Source organism: Onychostruthus taczanowskii, unplaced genomic scaffold (genome assembly GCF_017590055.1).
Source record: "Onychostruthus taczanowskii isolate IOZ18803 unplaced genomic scaffold, ASM1759005v1 scaffold19, whole genome shotgun sequence".
NCBI classification, from domain to species: Eukaryota; Metazoa; Chordata; class Aves; order Passeriformes; family Passeridae; genus Onychostruthus; species Onychostruthus taczanowskii.
The window spans coordinates 12,785,223-12,808,843 of NW_024499128.1; the positions used below are offsets into that span (position 1 = coordinate 12,785,223).

Below are 23,621 nucleotides of genomic sequence, written 5' to 3' on the forward strand. Positions count from 1 at the left end.
CAACCAGGAATTCCAGATGTGCAGAGAAGGAAATGGGCCTGAAAACCAAAATCAGGCTGGTTTTGGTCATCCATCGTCCATGTGCTGGTCCCAGACTCCTCAGGATGGGGAGGGCACACCCAGGGCACAAGCAAGGAAGCTCTTCCCAGCAGATGGAAGATGTGTCCTGCCCCAAGGGGACAGGCAGGAGGGCCCTGAGCAGGGTGGGCCACCCCATGGACACACCTGAGATGGACACTGCCCACCACACCAAATACACCTGAGATGGACACTGCCCACTACGCCATGGGCACACCTGAGATGGACACTGCCCACCATGCCCTTTACACACCTGAGATGGACACTGCCATGCACACACCTGAGGTGGACATTGCCCACCACACCAAACACACCTGAGATGGACACTGCCATGCACCCACCTGAGGTGGACACAGCCCACCATGCCCTTAACCCACCTGAGATGGACACTGCCATGCACCCACCTGAGGTGGACACAGCCCACCATGCCCTTAACCCACCTGAGATGGACACTGCCATGCACCCACCTGAGGTGGACACAGCCCACCATGCCCTTAACCCACCTGAGATGGACACTGCCATGCACACACCTGAGGTGGACGCTGCCCACCACGCCGTACCACACGGCGTTGGCGCAGAGGAAGAGGAAGATGAGGAGGCAGCAGCAGGTGGCCCTCTGGACGCGGGTGAAGCGGGAGCGGGGCGGGCGGTCCCACAGGGACAGCCACACGTGCTTCTCGAAGAAGCCACGCTGCAGCTCCGCCACGAAGATCCGCCAGAAGCTCCTCAGCTCGCTCTCACCTGGGGACAAAGGGACACGACCCCGCTGAGCCAGCCACATCCATCCCAGAAACTCCAGAGTACCCACACTCCACCCACAGGGTCCCTCGCCGTGCAGTGCTCCAGGTTTGAGGATGAGGGGCTGGAAAAACTGCCCAGCAGAAAAGGATCTGGCAAGGACAGGAGCTGAACGTGAGCCCAGCTGTGCCCAGGTGGGCAAGAGGCCAATGGCACCTGGTTTGTACCCCAGAGCAATGCCTTTGTGCAGGGCACTGCTGAGGAACCTCCAATCCTGGGGTCAGTTCTGGGAACCCCACAAGAAGAAAGAGCTGGAGGGGCTGAAGCGTGTCCGGAGAAGGGAACAGAGATGGGGAAGGGGCTGGAGCACCAGGAGCGGCTGAGGGAGCTGGGAAAGGCCTGGAGAAAAGGAGGGGTACAGGGGTGAGAAGGAGCCAGGGGATGTGGGGCACTCACTGGCAGCAAACACCTCCCTCTCCACCAGGCCATCGTTGTCCTCGCTCTCCACCGAGAGCCAGTCGTTCACCAGGAAGAAGTAGCTCTTGCTGCTCTGCAGGTCCCGCACGATGACGTGCTGCAGGTACCACGAGGGGCTCAGGCCTGAACAGGGCGGGGGGACAAAGGAATTATTTCATGGCACACATTCCCTGAGTGAGCCTGCGAAGCTGAGGGGCCACACGAGCACTGTCAGTGGGGCAGTGACACGATTGTCACCGGTGGGCACTGCACAGGACCCATGAGGGAAGCGTGGCACGGCCACATCACCCTGAGGTGACACTGATGGTCACAGCGCACAGCATGTGGCATCCTCTGTGTCTGGCACATGGCCAGTCTAAGTCCCCCCACAGTGTTTCCCCCCATTCCAGGGGTCACCACGGGCCCCTCGCTGTCCCACCTTTGTTGTCGTGCCAGATGCGGATGCGCCAGACGCTGCCCAGGCTGCGCTCCGTGGCGATCTGGAACACGTCCAGGCTGTTGCGGTGGAAGGCGTTGTCCCCGTCCAGGTGTCTGTGGCCACTCTTGTTGTCCACCCCGTACAGGGCAATGCCCACGTGGGCCGTGGTGCCTGCAGGGAAGGAAGGGGCTCCCTCAGGGAAGCCCACCCGAGGTGCAGCTGCTCCCCAGCCCTGCCTGTGACAGCTCTATCTACAAACCAGCCCGTGAAGGGAAGCCAGACTTTGTGCCTGCCTGCTGCTGGGAAGGATTCAGAACAAAGTGATGGATCCTGCAGGACAGCAAAAGGAGCCATCCAAAGGGGCAGCTGGGGAGGAGGGGGTCAGAAGTGAGGAACAACCTCTGCCTCTGCAACCACAGCCCAGGCAAGGAAGGCAGGATGGGGGAATTCCTCTCCTGGGTGGTTCCTTCCAGCAGCATTGCTTGTCCCACTACAACAGCCAGGAGTGGAGCAGCCTGGGCTAGTGGAAGGTATCCTGGCCCATGTCAGGAGTTTGGAACCAGAAGGTTTTTGAGGAACCTTCTAACCCAAACCATTCTCTTGACCTGCCCTATCATCACACAATAAAACCTGGGAATGCTGTGGGAAGCCCTGGCCTGAAGCTGCAGCTCAGCTCTGGGCCCTGTGGGGAGCATTCAGAGCGCGACGTGCTGAGGTGGGACCTCAGGTGACCTACAGGTGTCCCCCTGGGAACCAGGCACGGGAGCAGGGTGAGGGCTCACCTGACCCTCTGCCCCAGCCCGTTTTCACCAGGATCTCGTATTTGTACATCCCGTTCTTGCCGCAGAAGGGGATCACCCCCACGCGGCTCATGTCGATCATGTCCAGCTTGTGCACGATCAGCGCGGCCACCGAGTAGGTGACAAAGCACACAGCACACGTCAGCAGCACGATGTAGTTCAGCCCTGGGCCTGGAGCCTGCAGAAGAGAAAAGTGTTGAAAGGCAAGGCCAGGAGGATCCCGTTCCCATTCCCTGCCTCCTTCCTGGTCGTGGCCCCGCAGAGCCGGCAGCAGCAGCTGCCAGGGGCTCCCTGCTCCTGCTCACGTCACAGGGACACAGCCAGGAAGAGCTGGATGCTCCTGGGAAGCAGGGAGCAGCTGGCAGGTGCAGCTCCCTGGGATCAAACAGTGCTGGCTGACAGCTGGGAGGAACCTTTGGCATCTCCCTAAGATGCAGACACACTGTGTAGACACAGTCTGAGGTGTCCGGGCCAAGGACTAAAGCCATCTGCAAAGGTTTGTCTCCAGCCAGCATTCCCAGCCAGGGGACACAGCTTCCCCTGAGCTGTGCCCGTCTGCACCTCCCAAAGGCTCCCAGATGCCTGTGCTGGTGCCAGCTTGGACATAAGACCAACAGGAGCCTATGGCTTTGCTCCAGGTGACAACAACCCGTCCTACGTGTGACAGTACTGCACAGCCTCTGCTTTGCTGTACTCACAGGAAAGATGAACTGGACAGAGTTTGGGGGCACAAACAGGCTGGCCCCAAAGGCTGTGAGGTGCTGGGTCAAGCACACGGCCTGGTCTGGCCTGGTCTCCTCCAGGGGGACAATTCCTTCTGTCTTCCAGCGCTTCTCCTGCTCGCTGAAGTACTGGCACAGGGACGTGTACAGCCCCAGGGTCACCTCCACTGCCGACCAGCTGAAGTGGTTGGTGATGTTCAGGTAGTACTTCTGGATGGGGTCATCCGTTCTGGGGAGGGGAAAGAGCAAGGAGATGACTCCCCTGCCTCCTGCAGGGACACCAGCCCCATTCTGGTGGAGGTGTGCCCATGGAAAACTTCCAGCCACAGGGGCAGGGATGCACTCAGAAAGGAGGAAAAGCCCAGTGAACGTGGTGTAATTTACACCCTTTGGCTGTGCAGGTACTCAGGGGCTCCACAGACCACCTGAGCACCCCTCACACACATCCACAGCACAGCCTGAGGCTGACAAGGACCACCAGGGAGGCTGCTCTTACCTGGGTGAGGTGAAGAAGGTGTAGAGCTTGTGGTCACTTCCAGCCAGGGCATCCAGGCTGATTCTCTTAGAGGCAGAGCAGTTGTGCTCGTTGGGCTCGGGCTCATGATGGAGATAGGCCATGATGAAGGGCTCAGGCTCACTGGCCAGGTAATGCTCTGTGGGGAGGGGAAGGAACAGAAAGGGCTTTAAAAACCCCTGGCAGGCTCAACCACAGGCGTGCTGTCAGCACTGGGGCTCAGGGAAGAAGGAATGCAGAGAGCTGTGGGAGATGCTTCTCCAGACTGTGCTCCCTCAGTGCACACCTCAGAGGATCCCTGAGCACTGGATACCACTGGGCCTGCCTGGGAGAGGGACTGGGCAATTACTTCCAAAGCTAATGTGGCTCAACAGAAGGGCTGGGAAATGCAAAAGGCTTCTCAGGGCCAGAACCCACAAGCAAGGATGACATTGGACATGGAGATTGTCCAGGACAGCCAGAACCTTGACCATGCACTGTGGAACCTGCTGCTGCCACCCAGCATATCCCCCCAAACTGGGTATCTCTCACATCCAGCCCTCCTCTCCCACTAAAAAAGAGATGGATTTGTCTGCCCTACCATTGAGGACTCTGTAGGTGAGCTGAAAGTGCAGTCCTGCTTCCCTGTTGTTGCTCTCCATGATCACAATCAGGTTCACAGACGTTCTTGCCTCGATGACTTCAGTGCCAGCCACGAGATTTTCGGGCTCTGTGCTGTTTGAGACCATCACAGTGATGGCTTTTTCAGAGTCCAGGCTCCCTATGGGGATCTGCACCCCGTTGTGTGTCTGGAACTCCATGGAGGCCACCTTGGTGGACACGGTGTAGTTGCTGATGTAGCCAAAAGGGAAGGGATTGGAGTCCACCTGGAACATGACTTGGATGACATCCGTCAGGTTGGAAAGGGTGGAGTTGAAGGCCTGGGGGATGGAGAACTGGCAGTTTGGTGTGTTTTCGTAGCAGAGCAGGTTAAAGGGGTCAGACCTCTTGCCTGTGGCCTTAATTTCTCCTCCCACCAGCTCGAGGGGCTCTTCGTTCAGCACCCGGGATTTCATGAGGATTCGCATCAGGCTGGAAGACAGGTTGTAGGCTTTGGGAGCCAGCAGCAAATTGTGGGAATCAGCCAGCAGCTCCTGGGGCTTGGATTCTTGTGAAACTGTATTGACAAGGTGGATCAGGTCACCTGCCAGGAGAGAAACGAAGAGGAAGTGGTAAATAGCCTGGATAAGTGCTACAGTCAGGAGAACACCTGACACCTTCCCAAAGCAATCAGACAAGGTTTTCCTTGCTGTCTTCTCACTGTTCTTCTCCACACGACCTTCCCCACTGGAGTGTTCATAGCCCAGAGCTAAAAGCAAAGCTGTCAGCAGTTCCTGCAGCCTCTCTCACCTCCCAGGTTTGGTGAGGAATACCTAATCACCACACACTTGATTTCCCTCCTGTGTAGTGAAGAGAACCACAGCTCAGGAAACAGGGAGGGAATGGATAAAACAAACATATGTTCCTAAGCTTTTGCACTACAAAGTGCACAACGCTCAGAAAGGAGTGCAGAGGTAACAAGGGGTGCAGAGAAGGTGTCTCTGCTTCCCCCCAGGTCACCCAGGTGGGAATTTCCACACAGTGCTCCCAGATGCCCCAGTGAGGTTTGACAGCCTCCTTGGACACCAACCAGGAAGACAAGCATCTGGAAGCCATAGCTGTTACTCATTGTTTACTAAAAAGAGAATCCCCTGGTGTATTAGTGAGCTTATTAGGAGTATTAGTGGGTTATATTAACAACTGTCAGATGGAAATGTCCACAGAGCAGCTGCCAAAGCCAGGACAACCCTGGGAAAAGCGCAGGGAGGAGAGAGGGCTGGGATGCCACACTCCAAATGGCAGATGCAGCTTCCTAAAAATTTGGGGCAAAGCCCAAATGGCAGAGGAGGGAGCCTGAAAGCTCCCCTCAGCCTGCTCCTGCCCCTGAGCCTGTCCCCTGTCCCCACCCAGAGCACAAGGCTCACCTGTGATGTTGAGGATGTTGTCGGCGATGCCGGTCGGTGTCACCGTGCCCTGGGTGGTCTCCCCTTGCAGAATGGTCATCATGGTCTCCAGCTTGTTCAGGGTCCTTGTCAGGCACGACTTGCACACCAGCTCCTTGCTCACCACCTGCAAAGGGACCAGCGTCTGACAGAGCAGGAGCAGCCCAGGGAAAGCCCAGCTGGCTCTGTCCTCAGGAGACCTTTTCCCACTGGAAGTGCCCCTGGGAGGGTCCAGCAGAGGCTGCCCTGCCCACACCGACAGTGGCCAGCAACTTGCTGGTGGCCCCAAGACTCTTCCATCTGCCTCCCATGACATTCCAAAGTGCCAGTGTACAGGCAGGCAGAGGATGCCTGGCAGAGGATGCTTTTGGGTTGGGAAGAGGAATAAAGGGAGGAACCCACACTGACAGTGGCCAGCAACTTGCTGGTGGCCCCAAGACTCTTCCATCTGCCTCCCATGACATTCCAAAGTGCCAGTGTACAGGCAGGCAGAGGATGATTTTGGGTTGGGAAGAGGAATAAAGGAAGGAAATTGCTGCCCAGAGAAGCTGTGGCTGCTCCATCCTTGGAACTGTTTGAGGCCAGGTTGGACAGGGCTTGGAGCAACCTGATCCTTCCAACCCAAGCCATTCTAGGACTCTGTGATTCTAAATTCCTGCTCCCTGGTGTGCACTTGTGAGGACCAGGCACACCTCCCCTCTGGGACCACACACAGCAACCAACCAGGAGGAGTGGATGGGATTCCTCCATCCCCTCCACGACCTCCAATGGAAGCAGGATTCAGCCCCAACTGAGTCCATTTCGGTGTCCAAATCCTCCTGAAGGCTGTGGGAGGAGTCCTGCCACTCAGGCATGATGGATGTCCCTCCCTCTGCTCCCAGATGTGTCCAAGAAACAGAATGTTCCAGCCATGGCCTGGAGCTTCCTGCACTCTCCAGGGCTGGATGGGAGGGACTGAGGAACACATGGAAGCTGTTACAACCCCCTTCCTCGCTCTTATTCATCTTTTTTCTTTTAATCATCATAGGATTCAGCCATGATTCACCATATGTTTTGGTGAAGAATCAAAACAGCATCTGCAGGTCTCGAATTCCCCCTTTTTTGCTTTATTTGTAAGCTCTGAGAAGCCAGGACAGACTGTGTGAGTCGGAGTCAGGAATCAGGGAGGTGGGGAAGACACTGGGTTATGGGGAGGAACCACCCAAGGGCAGCTCCTACTCAGGGAGGAGAATCGACCAAAAAGTCCAAGATTCTTTTTTTATCCCTCCAGGAGAAACTAATTCTGATTTTTCCCCTCCCTTGTAGGTAAAAATCACAGATGTACCAGCCCTGATGGACACTTGTGCAGGAAAGGAATTTGTGAGCTCCACTTGTCTCAGCCACCTGGGAATTTCTGCAGTACTGTTTTCCTAAGCTTTTCATTCCAGCCCAGAGCACAGAGTAATCCTGGAATGTCAGCTTTCCCCATGGAATAAAAATTCTATTTCTGGACCTAAGCTCCCATAGCAAAACCAAGTCATGAGGCAGGAGGAGGTGGGAGAGACAGAAACAAACTGCTCCAGCATGGAATGGGATGTGCTCAACCCCAAACCCTGGGCAGAGGGGAACAGAAAAAAGGGATTTTTGAGGTCTGCAGGCTCAGAAGCAGGGAAGGGAGCAGCTCAGGACTCTGTGGGTGGGATGCAGTGCCTGCCCACCACTGACCTGGCTGCAGGGGAAGCACAGCCAGGGCCAAGGAACCTGACCAGTCCCTAAAATAAAGATTAGGGAGGGAGGGAGGAGGAGCCAGAGCAGCCTGGCTGAGCACCAAAGCATAAGTGCATTACCTAACTGGGCTTTTTTCCCTCCTAAATCCACAGGCACCAGCCCCAGCACTGGGAATGGGGGCTGCAAACTGCCAGGATCTCTCAGAGAGCAGCAGAGCAAGGCAGAGAGGGGTTTCTCATCTTGTAGGGCAGAAACAGGGCTGGGAGGAGCATCAGCCCCTGGCCCAAAGCAGCTCCACCTGTGTTACTCCTGATGTGAGCCCAGCCTGTCCTCACAGGTTCTGTGACTCCCCCAGCAATTTATTCCAATGTTTCTGGAGCCCCTCTGCTCTGGGAGAGCTGGGAGTGTCTAGCCTGGAAAAGAGAAGGCTCTGAGGAGACTTCAGAGCCCCTTCCAGTGCCTCAAGGCTCCAGGAGAGCTGGAGAGGGACTTGGGACAAGGGATGGAGGGCCAGGACAATGGGGAATGGCTCTAAGCTGAAAGAAGGTGGATTAAATTGGATATTGGGAAGGAATTGCTCCCTGTGAGGGTGGGCAGGCCCTGGCACAGATTCCCAGAGAAGCTGTTGCTGCCCCTGGATCCCTGGCAGTGCCCAAGGCCAGGTTGGACACTGGGGCTGGGAGCAGCCTGGGACAGCGGAAAGTGACCCTGCCATGGCAGGAGGTGGCACTGGATGAGCTTTAAGATCCTTTCCAACCCAAACCATTCCACGGTTCTCCAATTCTCTCCAGCCCGTGGAGGCCTCTCCTGCAGCTGCCAAGCAGAGGAGCAGCACAGAGCTGCCAGGGGCAGAGCTGGCAGCACCCAGCACGTCACCACAGGAGCCCTGAGGGGGAGGACAGTGACGCTGCACCCCCGTGTGCGTGCGGAGAGCGCGGTGAGCCAGGAGCTGCAGGCTGAGGAGGGGCCAGGCCGTACCGTGCACTGGGCCAGGGCAGCTGAGATCTGCTGGATGTCGTCCACCGTGTTCACCTTCAGCGAGTTCAGCGTCTCCGTGATGTTGTTGCGGGTCCGGGTGCGGAGCTCCAGCTCCTGGCCTGCCTCGGGCTCCAGCAGCACGGAGCGCTCGTACTGGGGAGGAAAACACAACAGCAGCAGCTCAGGAAGGTGCAGTGAGAGTAACACGGTCTGTTTCAGAGGCTGCTGAGCTGAGCTGGAGTCATCTGCTCCCTGCACTCCCCATCTCCTGCCTCTGCTCCTCCCCAGAGGGATCTAATGAGCTGGTTTTCCAGCAGAACTTCCTCAGTGTCACTTCTGCTCTCCAAGCAATTATCCTAACAGCCTGGCACTCAGCAGCTAACTAGTACCTGGAGTGCAGTCCTTATCCTGCTAAGCAGGGTGCCTGTGCCCACGGGGATCATCCCTGCCTGCCTTCCAGGTGTGCAGCAGTCTCTTCCTGGGCAGGGAAACAGGAATATAGCCCCAAATTCCTGCCCTGCCTACAGAGATCATCGTACAAAATCTGGCCCAACAATTCTCCTGGTGACTGCAAGGACTTCTGGAGGCCCCTCTTGGGCAGAAGGAGCTGTGTTACCTCATTTAGGATGGTGATGAGGGCCAGGGAGTACTCAATGACCTGCTGAGGGTCCCCTTGTTTCACCAAGCCCTGGAGCACAGTGTCAGTCTGATTGTAGAGCCAGTGGGAGAGGCTGGGGAAGCCCTCGGGGAGGCCGATTTCCATGGAGCTGCAAGGAAAGAGGGATCTGGGTGAAGTGCAGGCTGGGCTGGGAAGGGACAGGAGGGGATGCAGGTGGGTGACCCACTGCTGCTGCTGCCCTGGTGCCCCATTTGCACAAGAAACACCCCAGACCTGCAGCCTGGCTCCTCACTAGCCCAGCCTTGGGACTCGGTGATTTTCCCACTTAACAATTCCACGATTCTACGAAAGCAGTGAACTCCTGGGAAAACCTCCCCACCAAGCAACCATCCACAAAACCTGGAACTCTCTGCGTGCCCTTCTGCTGAGCCTCCCCTCCCTTTCCTGCCAACAGCCCCTTCCAGGAGCCCATCCCTACACCCAAAACCGGCACAGGGACCTGAGGGGAGCCGAGGCTGGGCACCGGGGGCCAGCCCAGCAGCCTCTTACCGGTTGACGGCCACCACGGTGGCTCCCAGCTGGTCCTGCACCAGCACGGCCACGGACACCTGGAAGCCGCTCTCGCGGAAGCCGGGGGGCAGGAAGGCGCCGTGCTCGGCCCGGCTGCCCTTGTACACGCAGAACTCGTGGAAGTGGCCGGGCCGGCGGCGCGAGGCCAGCAGGATGAACACCAGCGGCCCCTCCGCGTCCTCCGTGTCCCGCCAGCCTGCAAGGAGAGCCCACAGAGCTCTGACATTGCCCCAGAGGAGCTGGCACTGCCCCTGCCCATCCTGCTCAGCCCTGCAGCACCAACAGGGTTTGGAGCCACCTGGACTAGTGGGAGGTGTCCTGGCAAGGGGTAAGATGGGCTTTGAAGATCGCTCTAAACCATTCCAGGATCCTCTGATGGACCTGCTGTCCCAGCCAGGGTCCCCTGCTCTGGCAGACTGTCCCCAGAATGAGGACAGCTCCCACATCCTGCTCAGCCCTGCAGCACCAACGGGGTTTGGAGCCACCTGGACTAGTGGGGGGTGTCCTGGCAAGGGGTAAGATGGGCTTTGAAGATCGCTCTAAACCATTCCAGGATCCTCTGATGGACCTGCTGTCCCAGCCAGGGTCCCCTGCTCTGGCAGACTGTCCCCAGAATGAGGACAGCTCCCATCAGGCTGGATGGGTGCCTTCATTCCCTCTGAATTTTTGTGATGTTTAGGGGTTTCTCCTCGGGTGTTTGGGCTCTGTAACATTTAAAGGGATTATGAAAAATTCATGATCGAAATAAAAAGGCGGAATAACTCTGCTGGGAGTGGGAACAGTACTGACAAAAGCCACAGCTTCTGTAAAAGCCCTGCGAAGCCTGACTTTAGACAGAGGTCCAGCCTCTGGCAGTTCAGCATCTCAGAAACAGCTGGGTCCAGGATAAAGCCTGCACAAAAGTTTCCCTGGAGCTGCCAGGAATTACTGGGAGTTTCATGGGAGCTGGGCATTTGGGAAATTCACTGTGTGTTTGCCAGTGAGCCCCAGTGAAGGTGCTGGCACTGCCACTGTGTCTGTCACTTCAGCTTACAAACAACCACTAAGGGCTGAAATTCTCACCATTCCAAAGAAGAATTGATTCCAGCATTATTCTGGATAGCTCAAAACACACCAAAGTGAGACCCCCCATGACCCTGAACACGTTTCTGCTGCTCCCCCTGGAAGCAGCAGGGCTCATCCCCTCCCAGCGTGGCTTCCCGGCACTGTGCACAAACAGTTCTAATCTCTACCACTGATCATTTGGGGAAATCTGGTTTCCAGAGGCACTTAGTCCTTGGCCCAAGGCTACGGGACACCGGCCAGGCCACTTTTCCAAAGCTGGGCTCACTGCTGCTGTCTCTGCAGCTGGTTGGGAAGGTGGCTCTGGTGGGAACATCCAGCCCACACAGCAGACACGGCCCCACTGCTCTGTCTTTTGATTCTTCCCACATACCGTGACTCAGTTTTGGGCACCATCTTCTTTTTCCCGCACTGAAATACCCACTCCCTTCCACAAGAAGTGGCCTGGCCCAGATATCACCACTCACCTACAGGGGTTAGGAATTTTTAAACTGCCTGCCCGCTCCGGGGAGTTCGGGAGCTCCGCAATTCGGGCACACAAAGCTGCTCGTGGTCCAAAGCGCTGCTGAGCCCAGCCCTGGCCAGCAGCACCCCGGGGCAGGAGTTTGGGGTGAAGGGAAGCTCTGTGATGAGGAGCAGGGGGGCTGGCAGGCGCTCTCACCTGCACACTCGAAGTGCACCTTGGTCTCCAGCGCCCTGAGGGGTCCCTCGGGGGACAGGCGGCAGGACCCCCCCACGGGGGGCTGGTTGGGCAGCAGGTCGATGGAGGCAAAGCCCTCCTCGCCCGTGGTCAGGTCTGTGATGTGCAGGGTGAAGGTGTAGCCCTCGCCATCCCTCAGGGCTCCTGGCCTCAGCACCAGGTTCATCCCCGTGTCGCCGGTGGACGTGGTGGTTCTGTCCAGGACCAGGGACTTGTTCTTAAAGCTGTGAGCTGCCCACCTCTGCAGGGATGGACGGGGGAGAGACACGACAGGTTTGGTTTGAAGCTGAAGTTATGTCCTCAAAATGTTTTCAGATTGAGTCTTTTATAAAAAGTAACAGATTTCTAGTGGGAGCGTCTGCCAAATTTGCAGTTGATAATTCAGCTTTAGTCTTGTGTGCTACAGCAACAAGAACTGGAACCTTTCCAAAATGTCTGGTGGGAATATTTCCACTGTGAGATCTACTTTAGTTTCTGGAATTACATCACCCTCCAACAGAATATTTCATAATACAGAGTACAAAACACAGGAAATAAATGAAGGACTGGTGGAGTCTCCACGGGATACCGTGTTTTATGTGCTTCAAGCTGAACATGGCCTGGGTGGTTACTGTTAATAGCACAAACCTACAATTGTGATAACAGGAGAAACAGTGAGATAACCAGGCAGAAAATGCCAGGCAAGGACAGCTGGGCTTGCTGGAAGCAAAAGGACTTCTAGTTCTGAGAGCAGCTTCACTCCACAGGCTGCAGGGGAAGAGGCACAAGAGGAGAGACTGAACCACCTCTGCTTCAACCACCAGAATAATGGGCAAAATGCCAACCAGCAGGGAGAAAAAACACTTTACCTATCTCTTATAGGGAAAAAAAGTGATTTTTGTGTGGAAAGACCTGGCCACTCACGGCTTTGGCTTAGAATGACCCCACAAGGACCCAGCCAGGCCCACCTGCTCCTGCTTGTGGCCAGGCACTGCTTCCCCTCCTTGTCTCTACTGCAATTTAGGTCCAGGACTTCCCTTTCCACCTCTCTGCCTGCCCCTTCTCCCAGAGCCCCCCAAAGGGGAAGCAAAGCCTCGTGACTTTACCCCAAGCTTGGAGTCGTTGTGACAGTTCTGGCAGGTGCCCTCCAGGTACACGTAGGAGCTCTTGCTGACCTCGTAGACAGACTGAGCCTTGCAGGAAATGCACTCCAGGGACACAATGGGGACTCCTCCCCTCTTGATGAACACCTGGGAAGGCAAGAAGCTCCATCAGAAGGTCTGACAGCAAAACACAGACACCTAACAGGTAAGGACACACCCCAGCACCTGGTGCTGCAGGGAAGAACTGCTCTGCACCAGCCCAGTCTGTGCTAAGAAACAGCAGGAAGGGATTCCCAAAGGATTTGGGGTCAGATTTAAGCTGCATCTCTGCTCTGACACTGCCCAGTTCCACCAGTGGTTTGCAAGAGCCACCCAACATCAAGTTAGGCTGATCTAGATTGTTCTGGATTATTTATTTACACTTTTTAATAACACGAATGACTTCTGAAATGTCCCTCTGGTCCCCGGTGCTGAATTCCCAGCAAACCCTGCTTGTGCTGCCAGGTGGGGATGGAAGAACCACCTTTTCCAGGGAGCAGCACGTTGCTCCAGGCTTCCAGCTGGAATCTAACTGCACATCTCCAGACATCCACCACACCTTCCTGGCAGAGCACTCGCAGAGCTCTAGAGGCACCGGTGGCTCAGACACAACAGCAGCTGAACTCTGACTCCTGTGCTGTCTAAATTCCTTTAATCCCTGAGGAAAGGGGCTTGTCCAGCACTGGACTGAGCCCTCTGCCCTGGCATAATTAGTGTTATGAATTCAAAGACAGTAATGAAGACATTGTTTAACATGGCAGACTCTTAAAAGGGGATAAATGTTCCCCAGCACCGCGCCGGAGCCCCGCTCCCCCCGCCAGTATCTGCAGATTTCCTGCGACACTGGAAGCATTGTTTTGTGCTCCTGCATGGAAACCAGATAGTACGGAATGTCCTTGAAAGACTATCAATTTCATTTTTTTCTTTTCATCCCACAGCTCTGGTTTCAAACCCAGGCTGTAAGAGTTTCCACTTCCAGCCCATCTCCAATTGCCAGCTGCACCACGATGGATGTTCCTGACGGAACTGTGCGGGCGCGCTCGGGGTTGGGATTCGTGGGACATAAACAACGTGCCCTGCAAAAATCCTCCCTTAAAAGAACTTGGAAGGTAAGAAGAGAGGAACTGTTGACAGTCAAAGTGAGCCCTGGCTCTTAGGAAGCTCTCTGGGTAAAGTGAGGGCAGAGCCCGTGGCATGAGAAGAGCTGGGATTGCAAAGGAATGGGAAAGGAAGTTTCCTTTCTCCTATAGAAATTTCCTGGGAAAGGGACTAATTCTTCCCTGTGAGGGTGAGGAGGCCCTCACAGGTGCCCAGAGAGGCTGTGGCTGCCCCTGGATCCCTGGAAATGTCCAAGGCCAGGCTGAACAGAGCTTGGAGCACCCTGAGATAGTGAAAGGTGTCCTTGCCCACAGCAAGGGGTGGCACTGGATGATCTTTAGGGTCCTTCCACCCCAACCACCCCATGACTGTGTGCCTCAGAGGTGGCTGTGCCAAGCAGAGAAGGTGACAGCTGTGTGTGGTACGTACGGTTTGGTTGGTGGCCTCGGGACTCATCCCTTCCTTCCTGACGGTGAGGTCGAACGTGTACTCCACATCTGCCTCTAATAGAGCTTTGGAAATTGTGACAATTCCTTCCTTGGCACTGAAATTCAGAGAGCACCCTGCAGCCGAGCTCTGCTTGCAAGGAGAAAAGAACTTTCAAACCCTCCTTGGTAAGGGTGCACATCGGGTTAGTCCACAGCCAAAACATTCAGGTCCACACAGAGTCACTGCCACAGAGCTTGCTGTGCAGTGCCACCACTGGGGTGGGAGAAACAGGGCGTGTGTGGACAATAAAACACATTATCCTACTCTTCAGGTTAGTAAACAGTAGCTGGAATACTCCTGTATTTCATTTGAGTTTCATACTTCTAGTTTACAGCAATTAATTCTTCATTAAATACCTTACAAACATTGCCAAGCAACACAAAAAGCTCACATTAAACCAGAAAGTCCAATCCCCACACACTTCAAATTTGCCATTTTGAGACAAAGCTAGAAAACATGACATTGTACAAGCAAAAGAGTTCCACATTCAATCAAAAATGCTGCTGAGGTGGATTCCCATCGGGATTTGCCAGGCAGTTCTCCCTTGCCCTTCCATCAGCGCAGGGTCAGATCACTGCAGCACAAGGACAGTGACCTGCTAATGAGCACAGGCTGTGGTCACTTGACCTCTCCAAAGTCTAACTTTGTCCCCTGATGGCATTAGAGACATTTAACTGTTAATGGGAGAGGGACCAGAGCCCAGGCTGCATCAGCAGCTCCGTAACACGCCCAGTGCATGGAAGCAGCAGCACTGACACCGGGAGCAGAGGCCAATGCCAGGGAAGCAGCAATGCCCATGCCTCCCTCCCAGAGCCAGCCCTTCTGCCCTGCACCATACCTCACACCAACTTCTGTATCATCATCCTGAGCTGGGAGCTGAACCTTTGCAACCCTCCTGCCAGAGCAGCTCCATTAAAGATGCTCACAAAAGCTTCCCTCGACACCGTTCCACCCCAGACATGTTTGTGGTGGAGCTGGAGCTCCCAAATGGTCCCTCTGGATGGGCAAGGCTGCTCTTACCTTGGAGGAGGATGTGCAGGACCACTCGTACAACAACGGGGTCTGTTCCCCATCGTCCAAGTTCGGGTCGTAGGATTTCTCCCCATCCAGGATTAAGTCCTGGGTGTTGGACCATACACGGTATGACCCCCCATCAATGATTGGGACCAGCTTGCTCGGGATCACAGTCACATTGGCAAAGATGCTTTTGGACAGCGGGGTGTCTCCAAAGGAGACAATAAACATGAAACAGTAGTTCCCAACTTCCAGGCCGAGCTTTGGGATAACCAGCTGGGGCCTGTTCACGTCGACGTTCGGCAGCCGGATCCTGCTGGAGTCATCCAAGTTCATGCAGCTGGGGGCTCGGTAGATCTCCCACAGGTGCTCTGTCTGGTACTTGATGCAGCCTCGGAGGTCAATCTGTGCCTCCAGGTAGTTCCTCTGGGATCTCTTCATAACCACCTGCGGCGGCAGGGCCAGCTCCACCTCGGGCTCCTCGCACTCCAGGACTTTGACGGTGACAGTGAGCTGGGCGATGAAGAAGCTGATGAGATTGGTGGCGTTCACCTCCACCAGGTAATCCCCGGGGCTCAGGTAAGAATAGTTGGCCACTGCAGTTCTGGTGGTTTGAGTGGAAGAGCCATCCCCAAAGCTCCACAAGAACTCAACGCTCCTGCTGCTGGGCACCACCACGGCTTCGAACAGCGCCGTCCTGTTGACAAAGGCATTGGTGGCACTGAGGGACACCTGGACTATGGGGTCCTGCACCTGGATGGTTCTGGTGATGTTGACACTTCCCAAGTCATTGAAGGCAGTGAGGTGGATCTCCAGCAGCCCTGCAGCTTCTGGAGCATAGGAAACTCTGTCTCCTGACGCAGCAACCACGGACCGGCCTCGCTCCTTCCATAGGCAGAACTGCCAGGAGAAGGACACGCGGGAGCCGCTGCCCACGCGGGCACTGAAGCTCTTCTCCGTGCCCGTGGGAATGCCCTCCTCGCAGCAGTTCAGGAGCCTGACGTCCTGGATGGGCTCCAGGACAGAGATGAGCACCTGGGCGTGGGCGATGCTGATCTGGTTCTGCACGGTCACGGTCACCAGGTAATCGCCGCTCTTGGTGAACTCATGGCTGTACCTGGAGCCGTTGAGCACCACGGAGTAGTCCCCACTAATGCTCACCAGGTAGCTCACAGAGGTACCTGACAGCATCCTGATCTCAAAGGTGACCTGTTCTCCTGGCTCCACCACCTTCTTGCTGGTGACAACTTCCAGACCTTGAATCCTGTCCAGCACCGAGATGTTCCTGCTGGCCAGAGCCCAGCTGATGTCGTTGGAGGCGTTCAGATGCACCGTGTACCACCCTGCCGTGGGGAACGTGACTGCCACGGACTGGCCACTGAGAGTGCCATTTGGCACCTCCCACAGCCAGGTCACTTCAGTCCCCCTCTGCAGCTCCCCCTCAAAGACCACTGTGGAGCCTGAGGAGACGTACCTGCAGTCCAGCTCTGCTGTCCCTATACTCAGCCCCTCGATGGCCTCCTCCACACACACAGAAACAGTGGCATTGGTTGCATTCAGCTTGTTTTCTGCTCCAACAATGACCTCAATCATTCCAGGGCTTTGGAAGGAGTGTATAATAAAGGGTTCAGAGGTGACAGGAGAGGAGCCATCCTCCAGGTACCACACGTACGTGACACCAGTGCCACTGGTTATGGTGGCACTTATGTTCACAGAGGCATTAACAGCAGCTGGGTTGGGGAAGGCATAGGGCTTTAGGACACCAAGGCTTTCAATGAACTCCAGTGTCCTGTTAGCAGTGGCACAGCCTAGCATGTTGGTGGCCTTCAGGTAGACAGTGTAGTTCCCAGCTTCCAGGATGCTCAAGGGGAAGGTTTTCCCAGTGAAGGTCTGCACAGCACTGCCATCCCTTTGGACCACCCAGCTGTAGGAGATGTTTGTGCCCTCTCTCACCACGGCCTGCAAATGGAGTGTTTTGTTAGTTGGGAAATACATGTCCTCCACCAGGTCAGTGCTGGCCACCTGCAGGCCCTCAATCTGCTCCAGGACGTAGACGTAGATGCTGTCCTGCAGCGAGCTGATCTTGTTCTCGGCCGTCACGATGACGTTGAACGTGCCCACGGAGCGGAAGGTGTAGGAAATGGTGGAGGAGCCTTGGATGGGAGTGCAGCGATCACAGAGGATCCACGAGTAGCGGATGGCAGTGCCAGCCACCAGGGTGGCTACAAAGCTCACCGACCCATTCAGTGGCACCACTGTCCTGCTGGCATTGACGGTCAGGCCAAGGAGCCGTCGTTTCACGGTGACATCAATGGTGGTCTCGTTGGAGCTCACGTCGTTCTGCCCCATCACTGTAATGCTGTAGTGGCCTGTGCTGTTGTAGGAGTGGGTGGCCACTTGCCCAGGCTGGACAGTGCCATCCCCAAAGTCCCAGCAGTAACCCACTTTGGTTCCATTCATGCTGGCAGAGAACAGGTAGATCTGGTTCAGCTCCAGAACATCCGTCCCATTATACTCAATCTTTGCTACCCCAACTGGCTCCTGGACCTCCACAAACGCCGTGTCGTTGTTGAAAGAGACGTTGTTGGAGACGGTCACTGTGACCAGGAAGACCCCAGTGTTCTTGTAGGTGTAGGTCACTTCAGTCCCACTCGACCTGGCGGACTCGTTGTTGCCGAAATCCCAGCGGTAGCGGTACTGGTAGGGAGGCACGGCACTCACCTGGAAGGAGGTCTCTTCCCCGAGCCTCACAAAGCGTTTGGAAGGGAGGAGGGTGACGTTGAGGATCTCCGGCTCCACACAGACACTGGTGAAGTAGTTAGCCTTGTTAAAGCTGCTGGAGAGGGTCAGGGTGAGCGGGAATGTCCCGCTCCGGGTGAAGTTGTGCACCACCACAGGGTCCCCGCTGACTGTGACATTGGAGGAGCCGTCTCCAAAAGTCCAGTCAAAGACGTACTCCTCAGGATTCCCCGTCACGTAGGCGGTGAGCTGCACGTCCGGGTGCTCCAGGATGCAAGAAGCAGGCTCTATTTTGAGTATTTCCAGGACAAATATCCGGACAGGAACCGCCTGGGAGACAGAGTTCACAGGATTCACAGCTGTCACGTTCACGGTGCAGTTGATGTCCTTTATGTACACGTGCTCTACCACTGGCACCTGACTCCTGAGCACTGTCCCGTCCCCCATGTCGAATATCCAGGTGATGCTGTCCCCAGTGAGCACGGAGGCGTTGACGGTGACAGCCGCTCCCTGCTCTGCGGCCTCGTCGGCGGAGACGCGGAGCCCCGTTATCTCCTCGAACACCTGGTAGCACTCCACGGTCTCCACGCTGCTCACGGTGTTGTTGGCCATCACGGTGACGTTGTACACCCCTCGGCGGGGGTAGCTGTAGGTCGCGGTGGGCTGGGGCTCTGTGAGCAGGGAGGAGCTGTCCCCAAAGTCCCAGGTGTACACCACGCCGTACGGGGACGGCAGGGCAGTGGCTCGGAAGGTGAGCGGCCGGCCCACCACCAGAACATCCTCCTCTGCCTCCACCTTCACGGCAGTCAGGTAACTGTGAACCTGGACTGGGCTCACGTGGGTGAGGTTCTCATACTGGTTGGACACAACAACCATCAGGGCATATTCTCCTGCATTGGGAGAGGGAAGAACAAGGGCAGGGTGAGGATGTGCCTGTCAACAGCTTCTCAGTGCTGTGACAGGGGCTGCAGGGGACACTCTGCTCCTGTGCTGTGCACACTCTGGGCTGCCCTGCTCCAGCCCAGGACCAGCAGGAATTACACCAGCTCATGTGTATGGGTACCAGCATCAATAAAGGAGACAGTCCAACAAGTAGAGATAAAAGATTTTCTTCCTACTCACCCACAGAACAGACCCCTCCTGCTGCCCACCCCTCCCACCAGCCTGGGGTTTGCCTGCCTCTCGTCCTTCTGCTGAGACTGCCCAAAAAGGGGCTGAGTGTGGTGGACCTGCTTCTTACAGCGTGGCCAGACTTTCCTGGGAAACAGGGTTAAAGAGGATGGCAACTGCTGGAGACTTCCAGTCACTCCAGCTGTCTGCTCAGGAACCAGGCAATGATTTCCAAGCCCTGGCTGTTTTGGAAGGTGCCTTGTACACCCCTCAGACCAAAAATGCCTGAGCCCCTTCTTCCCCAAAGAGCCTTGTTGAGCATACCTGGGTCTTGGTAGATGTGTGAAACGTTGTGCTCAATGACAACCTCATGGACATTGGGATCAGGAACAAGGAAAGACTTGTTGTAGGGAGGTTTGAACAGGTACGTCTCCTGGACACCATCTCCAAAATCCCACCTGGAGAAACAGGCAAACCACATTACTCTGCACAACAGGAGAATCCCAGAAATCCCAGAGGAATCCTGGCTTGGCTTTCAGGTCAGGGCTGGGTTCTCCAAAAAAAACATAGGAAGCAGAATGCCAAGTATCAAAGCAGCAGCTGTGGTGAGAGGAGGAAGAGGAAGAACCCAAATTAAAGCAGTGTCCTAACACTTTAAATGGAAAGGATTTCAGCCTGAATTACAGGTGTGTGACTGACCCCCACTCACAGAGATTTCACATAACTAAACAGCAGCTGAGAGGGACCAGCTGGCCCTGGGAGGAGAAACTGTGCAGGCAAGATGTGCACAGAAAGATGCTGAGTTTGGGCAGGCAGCAAAGGACTCACAGGAACAGAGCCTCCACAGCCGAGTCCACGTGAACCCGGGCACTGAAATCCACGCTGCTGTTCTGGGGCACCACTGGCAGAGCACCCACCACACTCAGGTTCCTCATCCTGTTCATCATCTCCACCGTCACGTTGTAGTTGACTGTGAAGTTGCTGACGTGGTTGGAGGCGGTGAGCTGGGAAGGACAGCGGGACAAAGAATGGGTTTGGGGTCCCCTCGCTGCCCTCGGAGCGGGGCTTTGCTGGACTGAAGAAGCACCACGGGGCAAGGGAGCAGGGCAGGGCAGAGAGAGTGGCCACATGTTCAGCACTGCAGCCAGTCCAAGAAGGGCTGGTGCCACAGCAAGAGGACAAGGAGAGAGAGGAGCTTCTCATCCTGAGGCTCTGAACTTGCCAGCTGCCCCTTTGCCTGCTCCGATGTGCCCTGCAGCTCCAGCTGCTGAGCACAGGTACCTGCTGCCACCAAGGGGACAAGAGCCACCCAAATTCCTCAGGAGAGTGGCAGGAAATGGTTTCAAGCACAGAGGAGGGAGGGGAGAGGCTCATAAAACCAAGCACACCAAGTGCAGCTCCAGGATCCTGGTGTGGTGGGCACAGAGAGGGACAGCAAGGCTGGGCAGAGGAGGGAAAGGGACACAAGGGACTGAAGAGAATGACACAAGTAGAGCAGAATCCTCATGATTTTCTATGCATGTAACACTGACAGAGCATCTTCACCTTCTCACCTGCAGGAGAGCTGAGCTGCTCTCAGCTGAGTGGCTCAAACCCACTGAACAGACCTCCTACCCCAGCAGGGAAGAGCAGCTCGTGCCTGGGCTCCTGTGGATGTGCTGCACTGAACCCAGAGCCCCCCAGGCTAATGGCACCTTGGCAGCTCTGCAAATGAAAGCGGCCCAGGCCCTCAGCACAGTGCTGCACCCAGCAAATTAGTGCTGCACTCAGCAAATTAGTGCTGCACTCAGCAAATTAGTGCTGCACCCAGCAAATTAGTGTAAGCACGGCCTCAGGGCTGGGCTGGTGTCTGCTCAGGAGGCCAAGAGACACCCTGAGAGCAGATCCAGCACCCTGGAGCAGAGCAGGCTCTGCAGGGCATGACACACAAGGATGTGCTGGCCAGAGATCAGCTCCTGCTCCACAGCAGACAGCTCTCCTGGCCCAGACTCTGCTCCATCCTTCAGGGCCAGGGCAAAACCCAGCACTCCAGTCTGCACCAGGAGAAAGAGAGCAGGGCAGAGGACACAGGAGCTGGTGGGAGAAGCTTTGGCCTGCCTGTGGAAGTCTTATGATGCATCCTGCCTCTGCCAGGCTCTGAATCCAGATTTCCTGCCTGCCAGAGCAGAGGCTCCCTGCTAATTCCTGCTGGGGAGGAGGGGGAAACACAAACACTCCATGAACAGAAAGGGGAGCTTGGAGAAAAGAGGAGAAAGCACAGAGGAGGAACACAGCACAGCAGTGTAGGGGTAGAAGAAACTATTTGCATTTGCAAGAACAGCTCCGTGAGAAACAGCAGACGAGCACAGTGAAAACCTCAACTCAACTCTGCCTTCTCTCCCTGCTGCTTTTCCTGAGGAGTTTATGGGATGAGATGGAAACCCAGGGGTGAAATGGTGTCATGGGAAAGGCCTTGGCTTACCGAAAGCTTGTACACAGCTGGGCTTTGGTAGATAACGTTGAAGACAACATTGTAAAAAGTGAAAGATGGCTTATCATCTACTGTCCATCGGAAAGTCACATCTGACCCAGCCTCCATCACAGGGATGTAGCTCTGAAAGGCACGAGAACATTTCACACTAGTGCAAGAGAAAAGCATGCCCAGCACTTCCCAGGAGACCTCCAGCTGAACTGGAGAGGGAGCAGAGCCAGACTGGGAGGCTCCCACAGCTGCAGTGCCCTCAGAGCATGGCACAGAGGGGACAGATCATCTGTGGCTCTGCTGCTGATGGAGAAATGCAGACCCTGACTCCATAAATCCCCAGCAGAGCTGGGAGGAGACCCACACTCCCTGCTCCCACAGCCCAGCACTCTGCTCTTGTGATCAGGTCCCTCTTGCTGACTAAAAAACCTTCTGAAATCTCTGCAGAAACAGCCTGGCTTTAGTTACACCTGTAAGCTGAGCCTCTGACCCTCGTCCAGGGATGGTGCCTGACCCAAAGAGTGAAGGGGCTGGAGAGGGCAGGTCCCTCCTCACTCCAACAGTGCCTCCTGAGCAGCCTGTGGCAGCAGGAAGGGTGAGACTGAGAGGTGCAGGCACAGGATCTGCCAGAAGCAGCCAGAGCTTGTACAGAGCATTTGGGGCAGTTACTGAGCAGCTTCCCAGGGCTGTAGCTCTGGGGATGGGGGACTGGAAAAAACAAGACTGCAAACACCAGAGGAACTCCAAGATGTGGAGAGGTAAAACATCTCTACAGCTTCAGCCAGCTGATGTAAGGATTAAGCAGAGCAAATCTAAACACCTCAAGGAACAACTACCTGGACAAGGCAAAACAAGGTAAACGCTGGCCTTTCCTAAGGCCTCCAGTGTCCTGGGGAGCTGACAGGCAGAGATCCCTCTCAGGAGGCACTGCCTTGCCCCAGGGGCTCCAGGGGGACGTGCAGCTGAGCTGCCTTCCTGCTGGAGAGCACCAGTGCTGGTGCCACATGCTGTGCCCGCAGCAGCGCACGGCCTGGCAGCTTAGCAGCAAGCAGTGCCCCCCTACCCGAGGCAAACACACCCTGCCAGCCCCAGGGCAGGGCTACACCCACCCAGGGGAGGCTTCGGAGCAGCGGCAAACCAACACTCACCACCCGCGTGTTCAGCAGCACTCTGCTCTCGGGGTCGGGCGTGGCCCTCAGCCCGCGGATGGGCTCCTCCACCTTCACGGTGACCGTGATGTTCTGGGAGCTCACCGGGTTCTCTGCCACCAGCACGTGGGTGCTGAGGCCCTCGCCGAGGCCGCCCAGCTGCAGCACAGCAAACCAGGTGTCGTTGTTCTCCCTGGCGCACAGCGAGGCCACGGCCGCCGGGCAGCCGGCCACGAAGGGCACGGTGCGGTTGTCCCCCAGGCAGCCGGCCGTGGCGTTGACCCCCGAGGACAGCTTGAGCAGCAGCCACGTGCGGTTGGTGGGCAGGTAGAGCCTGGAGCCCTGGGGGGCCGGGTGGATGACCCGCAGGCCGGACACGCGGGAGGCCACGCGGAAGCGGCAGGACAGGTTGGCACGGAAGAGCCCGTTGTCCGCGCTGGCCTGCAGCTGGTAGAGCCCGGGCTGCTCCAGCCCCGCGTTCTGCGCGCCGAGCACCGGCACCAGCTGCTCCTCGGCGTAGCGCACCTGATGGGAAGGAGGCAAGTTTGACTGTCTCACATTCTTTTCTGCTCAGAAGAAAAGTTTTCGAATGCAGAAGCTGAGGAAGGAACAGAGATGGAAGCAAGTTTTGATACAGAAGAAAAGAATTGCTGAGCCAGTCTTACCAGATAACCAAGGAAGCAAAGGGTGTGTTAGTTAGAAGGGGGTTTTTATGAGTTAGAGCAAAGGATAAACCCACCTCAAACAAGAAGATGTTTTTACCAAGCAGAAAGATAGCACAGGCAAACAAGTCAGCAGATGTTGCAAGTAGAAAAAAGGTCTCAGAATTGTCCACTGCAAGAAAACTGAAAAACAACGTCTAGCTTAAACTGTGATGTACTAACTTTTAGTGATTGGAGAATAGTGACATGAATATGGTAATTATAGTAGTTATGACAGGCTATAGATAAAAGTTAAGGTATAGATTGGTTCTGCTGTATGAAGATGCTCAGCAAAGAAGAGTATATAACACATTTGTAACCTAAGCTAAGGCTCTC

General features: G+C 55.8%; 1 protein-coding gene across 8 annotated transcripts in view; it reads right to left on the reverse strand.

Annotated features, from left to right (window-relative positions):
- Nucleotides 1–23,621, reverse strand: part of PKD1 (polycystin 1, transient receptor potential channel interacting) — an 83,913-nt gene that overhangs the window by 12,280 nt on the left and 48,012 nt on the right. For 5 of the 8 annotated variants that reach the window (XM_041401396.1, XM_041401399.1, XM_041401393.1 and 2 more), the window contains 19 exons: nt 22,585–23,109; nt 21,437–21,568; nt 19,804–19,979; nt 19,300–19,433; nt 15,133–18,755; nt 14,053–14,202; nt 12,490–12,633; nt 11,366–11,645; nt 9,622–9,838; nt 9,070–9,220; nt 8,454–8,606; nt 5,751–5,895; nt 4,328–4,930; nt 3,730–3,886; nt 3,210–3,462; nt 2,494–2,689; nt 1,712–1,882; nt 1,273–1,416; nt 609–819 (listed from right to left, as the gene is read on the reverse strand). In XM_041401396.1, the coding sequence (XP_041257330.1) occupies nt 609–819; nt 1,273–1,416; nt 1,712–1,882; nt 2,494–2,689; nt 3,210–3,462; nt 3,730–3,886; nt 4,328–4,930; nt 5,751–5,895; nt 8,454–8,606; nt 9,070–9,220; nt 9,622–9,838; nt 11,366–11,645; nt 12,490–12,633; nt 14,053–14,202; nt 15,133–18,755; nt 19,300–19,433; nt 19,804–19,979; nt 21,437–21,568; nt 22,585–23,109 (7,565 nt within the window). The remainder of the gene's footprint in view (nt 1–608; nt 820–1,272; nt 1,417–1,711; nt 1,883–2,493; nt 2,690–3,209; nt 3,463–3,729; nt 3,887–4,327; nt 4,931–5,750; nt 5,896–8,453; nt 8,607–9,069; nt 9,221–9,621; nt 9,839–11,365; nt 11,646–12,489; nt 12,634–14,052; nt 14,203–15,132; nt 18,756–19,299; nt 19,434–19,803; nt 19,980–21,436; nt 21,569–22,584; nt 23,110–23,621) is intronic. The other 3 variants (XM_041401394.1, XM_041401397.1, XM_041401398.1) reach the window with 3 other exon arrangements.